General features: G+C 42.1%; 6 protein-coding genes across 6 annotated transcripts; 3 read left to right on the forward strand and 3 right to left on the reverse strand.

Annotated features, from left to right (window-relative positions):
• Positions 1-35: 35 nt before the first annotated feature.
• MRX12 (Mrx12p) lies at positions 36-1,580 on the forward strand (the record flags this gene model as incomplete). Its single annotated transcript, XM_037284282.1, has 1 exon — positions 36-1,580. One exon carries the CDS (start codon positions 36-38, stop codon positions 1,578-1,580), a length of 1,545 nt encoding a protein of 514 aa, XP_037140178.1.
• Positions 1,581-1,833: 253 nt separating this feature from the next.
• HG536_0E04160 (uncharacterized protein) lies at positions 1,834-2,649 on the reverse strand (the record flags this gene model as incomplete). The annotated part of the gene is made up of 1 exon (XM_037284283.1): positions 1,834-2,649. The coding sequence occupies one exon, from the start codon at positions 2,647-2,649 to the stop codon at positions 1,834-1,836; it is 816 nt and encodes a 271-aa protein (XP_037140179.1).
• A 232-nt stretch (positions 2,650-2,881) lies between these two features.
• NOC3 (Noc3p) lies at positions 2,882-4,879 on the forward strand (the record flags this gene model as incomplete). The annotated part of the gene is made up of 1 exon (XM_037284284.1): positions 2,882-4,879. The coding sequence occupies one exon, from the start codon at positions 2,882-2,884 to the stop codon at positions 4,877-4,879; it is 1,998 nt and encodes a 665-aa protein (XP_037140180.1).
• Positions 4,880-4,984: 105 nt separating this feature from the next.
• MPP10 (rRNA-processing protein MPP10) lies at positions 4,985-6,778 on the reverse strand (the record flags this gene model as incomplete). The annotated part of the gene is made up of 1 exon (XM_037284285.1): positions 4,985-6,778. The coding sequence occupies one exon, from the start codon at positions 6,776-6,778 to the stop codon at positions 4,985-4,987; it is 1,794 nt and encodes a 597-aa protein (XP_037140181.1).
• Positions 6,779-7,183: 405 nt separating this feature from the next.
• Positions 7,184-8,983, reverse strand: AVT1 (Avt1p; the record flags this gene model as incomplete). The annotated part of the gene is made up of 1 exon (XM_037284286.1): positions 7,184-8,983. The coding sequence occupies one exon, from the start codon at positions 8,981-8,983 to the stop codon at positions 7,184-7,186; it is 1,800 nt and encodes a 599-aa protein (XP_037140182.1).
• Positions 8,984-9,678: 695 nt separating this feature from the next.
• On the forward strand, positions 9,679-12,222 carry HG536_0E04200 (uncharacterized protein; the record flags this gene model as incomplete). Its single annotated transcript, XM_037284287.1, has 1 exon — positions 9,679-12,222. The coding sequence occupies one exon, from the start codon at positions 9,679-9,681 to the stop codon at positions 12,220-12,222; it is 2,544 nt and encodes an 847-aa protein (XP_037140183.1).
• Between the last annotated feature and the right edge of the window lie 238 nt (positions 12,223-12,460).

Here is a 12,460-nt window from a genome sequence, read left to right on the forward strand (position 1 = left end):
CACTAGTTGCAAAGCAGTCAAGAAGGAAGTTCACAATGCTCTCGCTGATAAGGTTCTTGGGAACTCGCAAAAGACTTGTGCATACGGGCTCAATTAGCTCTACTAGAGCGGTCGCCAACTTTTTGCAGCATGAGTGTCTCAATCCAATACGTAATGAGCTACCGTCTCACAGCAAAATAGAAAGCCCTTATGAGCTTTCTAAGTGGCTAAACGAGATAATGGCTAGGTCTTACCTGTCAGACGAAGAGGCTTCAGCGATTCATAATCGTCTGATTGAAGAATTATGTCAGCATGAGTACGGAATCAGTCAAATTCATGCAAAGAAGCTACGAGAGCTGAGACAACCTCTCAGTGGCAAATCAATTCTTGAAATTGTCAAGAACAATCCTGGGCGAGTCTCTACTTCATGGGAACTTCTGTTGAAACATTATGAATCTTTGGCACTGCTTCCAGATGAATTGCTGAATTCTGCTCTCGAAAACACTGTCCTCTCCATCGAGACAAAAGATACAGAAAATCAGGACCTCCCAAGTATGGTTCAAAGTATCATACTATTGAATAATATACGGGACAAGAAACTGGTCGGTCCTAGCATCGTCGAAAAGTTGGTAGCTGATATCCTCGAAACAGATGCTACATGCCTTCTTTCTACATTGTTAGCTGAGCATGACTTTCCAATAACGGTCTTTGAGCAGCGTATGGATGTCTTGTCTGATTATCAAATCTACCTGTTGGCAAAGAATTGTCCCTTTGACCTGCTGAGTAAGAACGAAGAGCTGTTACTTCTTGCTGTTAATGTCATGGGTAAGAAGACCAAGGTTCACCTGAATGAGAGAGAAACCCAGAAGGCAAAGGAAGTACAAGAATGTTTTTCTAGAGTCAAAGACGATATACCTGAGAACTGGAAAGTTGAGAAGATCGCAACGAGGCCCATTGAAAGTGCTGCAGAGTTTATTAGACTTTTTGAGCAAATCAAAGCCGAGAGACTTGATGAAAGAAACTTGAAACTTGCCAAAAAGCTCTTAAGAATCTTTGGTGTGTTTAGGGGAAATACCAAAATCTCTTTGGAGCTCTATCACTCGTATCTCATAAGATATCCGGACGATTCAAGAGAGCTTATGTTTGAGACGTTTCTAGCGCTCGCATATCAAAGTTATGAAACTGGAAACAAAGAATTGCTTGGATACGCGGAGGCTTTTATCCCAGACAATGCAGGCCAGAGCATGCTGGCCAACATCTACAGGGTTTTAATTTTAGTGAAAAGCAGATTTGACATTGAGCACAGTTTACAGCTTTACAATGAAAACATAGAATCATTAAGCAAAGAAAATGACAGCAACACAAATATCGCCCCCGCTGGATTAGTAGCTGAAGCGCTCATTCTTTCATATTTGTCACAAAATGACCTTGATTTCGCTCGTGTAATTTTTGATGGATCTGTAAGAGAGAAGTTGGTGTCAGGCCCCACAGCTATCAAGAGGATCAAAAGATATATGGCTCTGTACGGTGAGACAGTTGAAGAAGGCAAGACACAAGAAACAATGAAACGCGAAGTACAGGAAATGCTCAGGAATATATGAAATATGTTATAGTCTGTCTGCTTTTATCCTTACCATTGTTACTGCTGCAGTAAGACAATAAATGACCGACAAATATGAGTCACATTAGCCACATCCGTGTGAAAGAATGTATAATGCATTGTTTATTAGTGGCCTGTTCTTCACTAGTTTACGATCTTGTGAATTAGGATGACACCGAGAAAGAATGAAAGTACCTAGGTGTCTCTCATGTACGAAAGCTCTAAGTAATGAACGGGTATGGCAGGAGCTGATTTCAAGGACCGGATCTCGAGAGTGATCTCATCTTTACCTTTCGGCTTTTATAGACTTGTGGTTCTTGAGCTTTGACTCTGAAAGTACAAGTTAGACAGCTGTTGTCAGATTGTGCACGACTTTTCTGTAATTTCCATCTCCATTCCGTACTGGGCGTCGTGACAGGATCAATATTTTGATTATTAGATAAATTGAGATCAGCGGAACTCCTTGACATGTTTTGAGTATTCAAATTGGCTAATAGCTGCTCACAAATGGCGCCGATTTCACTGGCTAGTCGGCGATCTGCTACATCAGCAGTATTGGCGAATTTGAGATCCGATACCTTGGACTTCACAACCTTTCTCGGACAGCCAAAGTTGATCACTGTTAAAGCAGTCTTGGGTGCACCTGAAGGCCGGCAGGTTCTTTTCTCCGATTTGTCTAATGCTAAACCGCCCCTAGACGGCACAAACAGGTTTTCTCGAAGGTTAGTACTAGAGCAATTCTTGGGTCTCCTGGAATATTTTGACGAAAGAAACTCCGTACTAAAGCAATCCTTGAAGATCAATTCTTTGTTCAGGTTGACATATTGTGATATTTGCTCATCATCCTGAGTTCTGTGTAATTTTTTATAGCTCGAATCATCCACTTCTTCCGAAGATAATCGACATTCACCTAAACTCGTTCTGACATGGCAGTTGTGAAACTGTAGAGGGCAATTTGTCAGATCAAAGCTTTTTAATCCGTTTCTTATGCCTTTGCTTGACTCCTGTAGACAAGTCTTGAAACGCCATCTGTTGTCTGCGGAACTTGGGTCAACTAGTACAACTTTCATCTCACTGATTCAATTCTACCATTATAACAAGCTCCTTGGTCAATAAGATTACAAAAATCGCAGCTCGACTTCTTGAAATGTACGCATCGACTGTTCTGCTGATCGTTGTAGAAGCTCACTGAAAATTTTAGATGCTCATCGCTTCTCGAAGAACAATGAAAGACCAAAAACTTGACAAAGAAGCACTTTATAGGATCTGTAAAGCGATCTAAAGGTATCTTAAACTTTATAAATGGCCAAAAGTAAGAGAGGTTTGAAGGCTATTCAGGCAAGAACAGCTAAGAAAAGAAAACAGCAAGACGCTCAGCTGCTGGAGAACGGTTTCCAGAATGCCTCCAACTTTACAGACACAGAGGACCATTACGAGGATGTGGCTAAAACAAGGACTGATTCCTGGGAGGAGGAACAAGATTATGAACTAAGGCCACGAAAATTACAAGATTACGGCGAGGAAGTGGTTGAGGGTCTACCGATCAAAGTAAATGGACGAATCGAAAGAAAACTGCGCAAAAAAACGAGCAGCACCAAGGATTCTGATAGGGAAGAGGTGAATGAAGGGGATGACGAAGAGCTTTCGGATGAAAGAAGTGAGTCTCCTACTAGTGACTTTGAGCAAGATGTGAAATCCGACGAAGAGCTAGATACAGAAGAAAGTATTATTGCCTTGAAGGAAGAGATTGCCGATTTGGTTGAAAAAATTATTGAAGAGCCCGAAGAGAACACGGCGGCTTTATCGAGACTTTGTAGAATGGCAGGCTCTAAGAACCCTAATACATGCAAATTTTCCATGCTGGCATTAGTGCCGGTCTTCAAGAACATTATTCCAGGCTACAGAATAAGGCCTTTAACGGATCTAGAGAAGAAAGAGAAAGTTTCTAAGGAAATCGGTAGGTTAAGAAATTTTGAGCAGACGCTGGTGCTGAATTACCGTAGATATCTTGATTTAATCAAAGACCTATCCAAGGTACCAAACAACGACGATCCCCTGAAGGTCTCATTGGGAGCACTAGCTACTCAAGCTGCAAACGAACTTGCTCCTAATGTCTCTCATTTCAACTTTCGGGATGATCTGATCACGACACTTGTTCGTCGTGTTTGCAAACCAAATCTTCATGCTGACCCAGTTTCTTCTCTATCGATTAAAACTTTGGAGGTCCTGTTGAATGACGACGATGAAGGTAATATTTCTCTAAGTGTGGTTAGGATTCTAGCAAAAACTTTAAAGGTAAGAAAATACAATGTGGATGAGTCTGTTCTTAATATATTACTTTCCTTAGAAGTACTGCAGGATTATGATCCAAACACGAAGACTGAAGAGCGAGTTACCAAGCCAAGGGCCAAGAAGGTTCATCTTTCAAAGAAGCAAAGGAAGGCCAGGAAAGAGCTTAAAGCCATCGAAGATGAAATGCGAAAAGCTGAACAATCGGTGTCTGCAGAGGAAAGAGAGAAGAACCAAGGTGAGATACTGAAAGTAATACTTTCACTCTACCTGAACATCTTGAGGATGGATTCGTCAGCTTTAGTTGGGTCAGTTCTGGAAGGTCTAGTTAAGTTCGGGAGCATGGCCAACTTGGAACTGCTAGGTGATTTTCTGGAGGTCATGAAAGATATTATTCGAAACACTGACATCGAAAACCCAACTTCGCTTACTGTCAGAAAAATATTGCTCTGTATTGTGACCTCCTTTTCCCTTGTAGCTGCGCATACTCAGATGAAGTTGCATACGGACTTATCGACTTTTGTGGATGCTTTGTATGCGTTGCTACCTCATGTTTCTTTGGACCCTGACCTGGAGTTATCGCATAAATCTCTCCGTCTTGCTGATCCATTGCATAATGATTTAATCAAACCTTCTGTGAACGTTTCCACCAAGGCAGAGCTGCTTCTGAAGGCACTAGATCATGTTTTTTTTAGATCAAGATCAGGCACAAAACTAAAAGCGCTTGCATTCACCAAGAGGCTGTATACCTGTATGGAAAACACGCCAGAGCACACCACTATAGCTCTTCTGAAATTTCTAGAGAAGCTAATGAGCAGATACCCTGAATTGTCGGGTCTCTACTCCACAGAGGACCGTGTAGGTAACGGTATTTTCATCATGGAGGCCGACAATCCAACAAGAAGTAATGCCGAGAGTGCAGTTTTATGGGAGAATAACATACTAAGAAAGCACTACTGCCCAGTTGTTGTTAAGGGCATCAAATCCTTGGCAAGCCATTCAAAGAATTAATAATCCAAGGCCTGAGCTACCATAATTAGCATTATTCCATAGATTCATGTCCATTTTGTGCTGCGAACCTATATAATATTGTCCTCAAGCAATGCCTGATGCCTTTTACAGTTTTATCCTATTAGCACCCTCTCCTGAGTCGTTCAGATTTATAACCCGACCCCTAACGTCATGCTTTTCACCTTTACTATTGATGACTGTAACGTTTTTGTTCTTTGCCAAAGTGTTGATAACTTCATCTTTCTTACTCTTTTTCTTGGTTATCTGAGATGCGGTCTTAGACCTCTTCCTCTTAGCGGCTCTACGAAGCCTGTTTTTATCATCTCGTGTCAGTTCGTCTTTTGACATCGTTATACCATTCTTCAGAGTGATTTCGTTCATATTACGAGATCTCTCGACTTTGTAAATCTCCTGAGGCGCTAGTGCTGAAGCTGAAGACATACTCAATGGCTGCGCATCTTCCATTGAAATCGCCGCCGTATCTACTCTGACTTCGAGAGATTTTTCTGCTGGTTTAGGAATAAAATGAGCCGAAGAGAGAGCATCTAATTTGTAGCATAAGTTAGTGAACAAGCTCGTGATCTCATCATGGGACTTCTTAATCTCTTCACTGATCTCAGCATCTTGCGGTATGTTCTTATAATCTTCCTCGTATATCTGCGCCAGTGACCTGGCGGACTTTTGGTCGCTCAATTCGAACTGAGGTTTTGCACTCTGAGATGAAACATCGCTAATAACACGCTTTGGGAGATCGTCGAAATTGTACTCCTGAATCCTCCTTCTAATCATTTGCTCAATAGATTCTGTTACTTCGGTGGTAACCACAGGCACTGGTTTAGCAGTTCTGTCAAATTCAACGTCTTCTGTCAACAGGGAGTCTGCCGGCCTATCTTGCGCTTCAATCTCACCCTGTAATGCCCATTTTTTCTCTGCCACGGCTTCCTGTTCAAGCTGCTCAATTTGCTTTTGAATGTCTATTTGTTGTCTTTCATAGGTTGAAAGGCTTGTCCCAGGGTTTACATCTTCTAGTTCAGAAGCTTCCTGCTCCTCGGCAAACAGATCCAATTTTACCGAATCAACGGCATCATCGTAATCTGCCTCAGCTAAATGTTCGTCGGATTGTTTAGAATTCTTCGTCCTATCGATGTTTGCTTTCTGGTTCTGAAACCCTGGCTTATCAAAAAAGTCTTCGTAGTAGACAGCTTCTTCCTCCTCATCAGAAGGAATTTCATTGAACCAATCAACGCTTTCATCATCAGTATCAATGCCGGTACCGTCTTCTATTCCAGTAGTCTGCTTGTTGAACTCCTCTAAATTGAAAAAATCGTCATTGAGACCATTCTCTTCATCATCAGCGCCTTCATCCTGATCTGGCTCATCAACTCCACTATAAGTCATAGATTCTTCATGCATGTCCGAGCTTTCATCTTCAGAATCTTCTTTAGCCGCAAGGTATGCAGTCTTAGAGAGGCCGCCAACCTTCAAGTCTCCCGTATAACTCGCATTTTCAGATTCGCTGGCGTTCTCTGCCTCGTCTTCAATCCCCTCTAAGTCAACTTCCGCATTCTCTTGAGCAGAGGAAAAATCACTATCGCTGTTACTATCTGAGTTTTCACTGTCTTGACCTGTTGAAGTTGCATCTTCCTGGTATTCCTGTATCTTCGCCAATAAATTACCTTCTACACTATCAAGCACCATTTTCGCCTGCCACCAGACTTGGTTGGCATCCATACCGTCAATTGTAATTTCATCTATATCAGAGGATTGGAAACCGCTTTGCCTGGAAAGCTTAATAACCCCATCTAGATAAGTCTTCACTGACTTCAATGGGAAGGACGGCTCCTTGTAAAATATGCTGATGGGATCTGACTGTATGGCTTCAATAAAATTCCTCGACATGGCGTCTCTAGCTTTAGCTATGGACAAATTTAAGTCAGGCCTCAGCTATGTGTTTCTCTTAATCACTTAAGCTCATCGCGCTAAATGCAAAATTTTTCTAGCAGGGCTAAATCAGACAAGCGACGGCGCCTGCAAGAACAAAGTAAGGAATAGTATGCTACATACAGACAAATAGTTAATGCATATATTATCAAGTCAGCTTTTGGTATGAATATCATGCCACATCCTACCATATGATTTCTCTGCCTTGTAACTAGTCATAATTTTCTTGGCTCGCGAATCTTCCGAAATAATGAATTCAAGGTAGTGAAAATTCGTATGACGCTTTTTTTATTATGGCGGCAACGACTAAATTCGAAGCACTCTCTCCTGTCAGAATAATCTCATGTATTCCGTCCAATGAAATCAGGCCAAAAATGCTGCACCAACACCCAAAATAGCCAACACGATGGAGAGACCTATGACGATATGGCAAAGTAATTGCTCCCATGGCTTGATCGTCTTTTTACAGATCTTGATGTAGAAGAGACATGGTAGAATTAAGCAAATTGCGAAGCACAAGCCAGCTCCCAGGAAAGCAATCAGTTTGTCAAACTTTGGGAAAACTATCGCAACTCCAACGAACAGAACATTGACAAAAATTCTATTGAAAACGCGCTGACCTTTGGCAAAGTACAATCTATTTCCTTCAAATTTTCTCTCAGCATTGTCAATTTCCATGAGGGTATCTAAGACTGAAACAATGGGTCTAGCGTTGAGAGGTGTCTTAGCGATTGGGATGACGGCCATCAAAGCCGATAGCGCACCATAAACAAAGTTTGGGTATCCTGCAGTCAACAGAATATTTTTGGTTATTTCATCATGAACCATATTTCCGTACATTAGAAATCCGACGACGGCTGTCCCAATGTCAGCGACGGAGGTAATCTTGTATGTGGTCTTCAGGCAGTCCTTGAACTTCTCTGGATGCCTCATGTCAGTTTTCAAATTTGGAAAGACAGCATGGCCACCCCAACAAGCACTCAGGAGGCCGATCGAAAGGCAAAATCCCATAAAACTCTCGGGCCATAGGTGGGTTTCCATTGGCTGAAGTAACGATCCAGGCGCTTCTGCTTTATAAAACCCACAAAAGATGATTAAAAAGACGGTCCCAATCGTTGACATTATACCCAGGAACGAGATGTTAGAAAGAATATTCAGTGGGATGAAGATGGCGGGGGTTACAGCAAACAATCCCACCACCTTGAAGAAATTAGAAGAGCGCGATGGGAACAAAGCATTCAACGAATCTCCGAAAAGAATAATTAGCGAGACACCGCTTCCTAAGAGGTCTAACGTGAATAGACATGAGATCAGTGCGCGGCCTCTTCTTCCAAACGCTGCGTAGCCTAAATCTGCATACGACATTATGGTCGGGTCCGTGTCCAAGCATCTTGAAAGTAATTCTGCAGTGCAAAATGTACCACAAGCGAGTAGTAGTAGCAAAGCCGAACCTAGGACCCATCCTGCGTGCTTAAGACCCAAAGGTAGAGCAAATAAACCAATGCCTATAAGTACATTAATTGAGTTAAAGATTGTTTGAGGGGCGGTCGACTGGCCGGCAAGAACGGTTACAACGGCTCCATCCTTGCCTTCGATCCTTTTGATCATGATTGACTCAGTATCTGGGGGGACCAGGTCGCTATAGCTCACACCACTTATCGATTCCGCAACTGAACCGTCCGCACGGATGACTGAATTAGAATCACTGATAGCGCCGTAGTCGTCCAAGTCCTGATAAGCGGCATTAGGGCGTCTCCCATCCAAATTTGTGATCGAAGGACGCACAGAAATATTACCAGCACGGTTCAAAGCGATGGAGAGCTTCCTCCCATTATGGGCAGGCGCCATAGTGTCCGGATCATAGATTTCGTCATTGGCATCTTCAAAATAGTTACGCTGAATTTCAGGATGCACGTCTATATGTCTAAAAGAATTTGCTCTGCGTAAAGACGTTGCAAATCTGCTCAGCGAGTTTACCCCTCTGAAAGATCCTATCGGTTGATCTAAGATTGATTGTCTTCTCGTCGTGAAACCTCCGGCCGGTGCCGACAAATCTTCAGTTCCATACTCAGATGTCCGCTTGATTGGAATCGATATATAGTGTACTTGTGGTTGGCTCGAATCCCCGTCCTGCAACGGTTGTCTTTCAGAGTCACCAGGCATCACAGATTCGGGCCGACTAGATCTCAAGGCTCTTAGTCTATCTTGATCCTTGATTGAGATTTCTGGGATCTTTAATGTGAGGGATCGGTAATTTATACTTAAATAATTGGGCAGATCTCTCTCTTCTTATCATTTATCAAATAGGCGATACTGATTGTTTACTCACTTCCAACAGAGATCTAATTTCGAGTCTGTCTGTACGAAGAACCAAAAATTACAATCCATCAACAAAACGTAAAAACAATTATTAATGGCGATCAAAGATGAGCATGAAATGAATCAAAGATCACATCGGTCCATTAATAAATGCTTTCATTGAAACTTTAGCATTACTATCGACTCTTGATCGTCTTTATAAGGGCACTTCGTGAGTACCAGTAAAAGTGAGCTGTGCGCTTTTTGATCGTAAATATAGGACAGCTACATAGGATGAATGCGCACCAAGTTATTAAAGATCTCATATATGGTCTCGAACGTCCAGACTCCTCTAGATCTAGCATGCTTGATTATAGTCATTCCCTACGAATATTTCTCTGTCGCAATCAAGGGTCAATGAACTTTTACAGCTTTCCATCATCAAACCGAAGCTTCTGGCCTTGGGGAGTTCTCCAACGGTACTACACAATTCAAGGCAGATCGAGAGTTATCCGTTTTATGTTTTCTTACTTTCTTAAGGAGCATTGTCAAAGTTGCGAATGAAAGGACTTCCGTATGCTATAGCTGGTTTACTTTCTTGTGTGGCTACTGTCCAGTGCCTCGGAGAACCATGTAAAGATTGTGATTTTACGTCGGTTGTTGATATCCTGTCAGCGAGCGCTATGTTCTCCACTTTTCTAAGGGTCCTGCAAAGAAATGGAGATATCCCAACGCTAAATGAGTTGCAGAACTTTACATTGTTGGCACCTGTCAATACTGCTTTTGCTGGTCTTTCTGATTCTGAAAGTATCGCTGGCTTTGATATTTCTAATTACATCTTGAGAGATAGAGTGCTGGAAACATCAGCAATTGATAATGGCACGTCAGTAATATATGAAGGCGTCAAATTCCCACTGGGACTCCGACGTGACGAGAGTGGCCCCATAAGGATCAATGGGGCAGCTGTTGTGGAATCTGATCTCAAACCGAATTTTCAAAACGCAACTGTTCATGGTATCTCTGAACTGCTACCAGACCCCCCAAATAGCCGGGGTCTTGTTCACGATATTAACCGCGAGGGCCGAAGCGTAAATATCTTCCACTCATTTGTGGAAAGCTTTCCTGGCTTTGAACAGATGACGGACAATAACACACTTCTTATACCTTCAGATGTCAATTTTTTCAAATGCTTCAATCACATAGAGATCAACTACATTTTGGATACTTTCGATGAACTGTCTTCTCTCGATGGACCTCTGGCAGGTTCCTGGAGTCACGACAGACAAATCTTCCTTCAGAATTTGATCTGCCACGGTATTATTGGCGGACAAACTGCGAATAGGCAAATCGTTAAAAATCTCAACAATCAACCAGTGCAGGTTACTAGTCATGAACTTGGTTCATCACTCTCGGTTAATGATTCAACGCCATCAAACCAAGCCAATATGATATTTGACCGAGGAATTGCGCACAGCTTCTCCGACCTGCCTTTCCTTCCTGATGCCTTCCAATTCACTGCTGAAAAATATTTGCATGGGATGAACAGTACGGATTTCGTCAAAGAGCTATATTTTCGCAAGCTGCAGCATATGATCCGGGAAAAGAGCCTACATCAGAACTTAACGATTTTTGTGCCAGAATTCAACTCTAATGAACATCAAGGCTTCACCAAATCGAGTCTGCTATACCATTTCGTGGAGTATCAGCTTTGGCTGGAAGAAGAGTTTAAAGACGTAAACCGAATTCATTCTTCAACGAAGACGTTCCCTTCAGCATTTTGCTCTTCAAACAAGCGACTTGGTGGAAACTGCCAGAGATTAAGAATCACTAAAACAGAGAGTTCCTATATCATAAACGATAAATACAGAGTCTTGCATGCGAAACCTTATATGGTAGGTCGAACTCTGGTATACACCATTTCTGAGGCCTTGCAATTACCAGGAGAGTTTCTATTCTCTTTGAATCCGTTTCACCATTGTTCAAAATCACTATCTCTTTTGCGGCAGGTAAACTTACTGAATTTGCCACTCAATAACAAGGGCTACACTATTCTGCTGCCATGCTTCGATTCGTGGCGCAACTATGATCTCAACTTCGAATATCTAAGGAATAATGCTACGGCAGTAGAACATATTGCAAAGAGTATGATCCTACAAAGTCTAATTTACAGTGACACCAAAACTCAAACCATAGAAGTGAGCAATATGCTTGATGAGGAGGTTTCCTTGTCGATACACCCCCCTAGATCGAACCGTGTGGATATTGAGTTGAGTAATGTGGTCGGCAAAATAAAGATCGAAAGAGGTCTTGATGCGCTTTTCAATCAAGGCGTCATACATCCTTTAAAAGGTTTTTACCTTCCGAAGGATATTAATATATCCCTGAAAGATTTGATTGAAACCAGCGGTGCCAACCGTTTTCTTGAGCTCCTAGAGAACCTTGAAGATTTCACATCGATGATCAATGAAAGCATACCGTTTTCCGTTCTGGTTCCGATGTCAACTTTTCTCGGGCCGGGAGGCATAACGGGCAGTTCAAAAAACCTGCAAGATTTTCTGAAAGTTCATCTGGCGATTGGAAGCTCAACGCACAGCCTACTGAAATGTGACGGGACAATCAGCACTCTGTTCGGTGAACCACTCATTTGCAGACAAAGTTCCACTGGCGATTATTGGCTCAAACTACAAAATGGTGATGACCATGAAGTGCGTATTTTACGCAGAGGCTGTGCCTCCTCGGGAAATGAGTCGTGCGTCTTCCTCATTGATAGACCAATTTCGATACGCTGGCTAAACCGAGACAAAAAATCACTACGGCTGCCAGGTATCGCTATCGGAGCGGGCGTTTTAGTGGGTTCAGTCTCCATGCTAGCTGTATTCTTGTGCATATTGTTGGTTTTATTTGGTAAAAGCGCCAAGAGATCACCTTTGCCAGCATCGGCGGATGAAGAGCATACAAATCAAGAAGCAAGGCCTCTTCTAGCCAACAACGACTCGTCAAGGGCAATATCAAACTTGAGCCACGAGCAAAACGGACGCTTCGAGAGCACTTACTCCTCCAATGCATCTGTACCAGCAATAGACGTAGCATATAGTCCAAGGTAGATAAAGGAAAATAGTCTTAAAATGAAGACATGCCCGGTTTTAGGTTCAGTTTGATGGGTGGTCTGCTGACATAAAAATTTAATTTTCTAAAAGTAAAAATAAACAATATATTATTTAAAAAATAAAGCATTATTACAAGTCTTTAGCCTTAAAAATTAAATGTATGTTAGTAATTTTAAAGAAGATATAATTATTTATTTCTGCTCTTGACTTCCGAACCTTCTTTTTGTGTTAAACT

Source organism: Torulaspora globosa, chromosome 5 (assembly GCF_014133895.1).
Source record: "Torulaspora globosa chromosome 5, complete sequence".
Lineage (NCBI taxonomy): Eukaryota > Fungi > Ascomycota > Saccharomycetes > Saccharomycetales > Saccharomycetaceae > Torulaspora > Torulaspora globosa.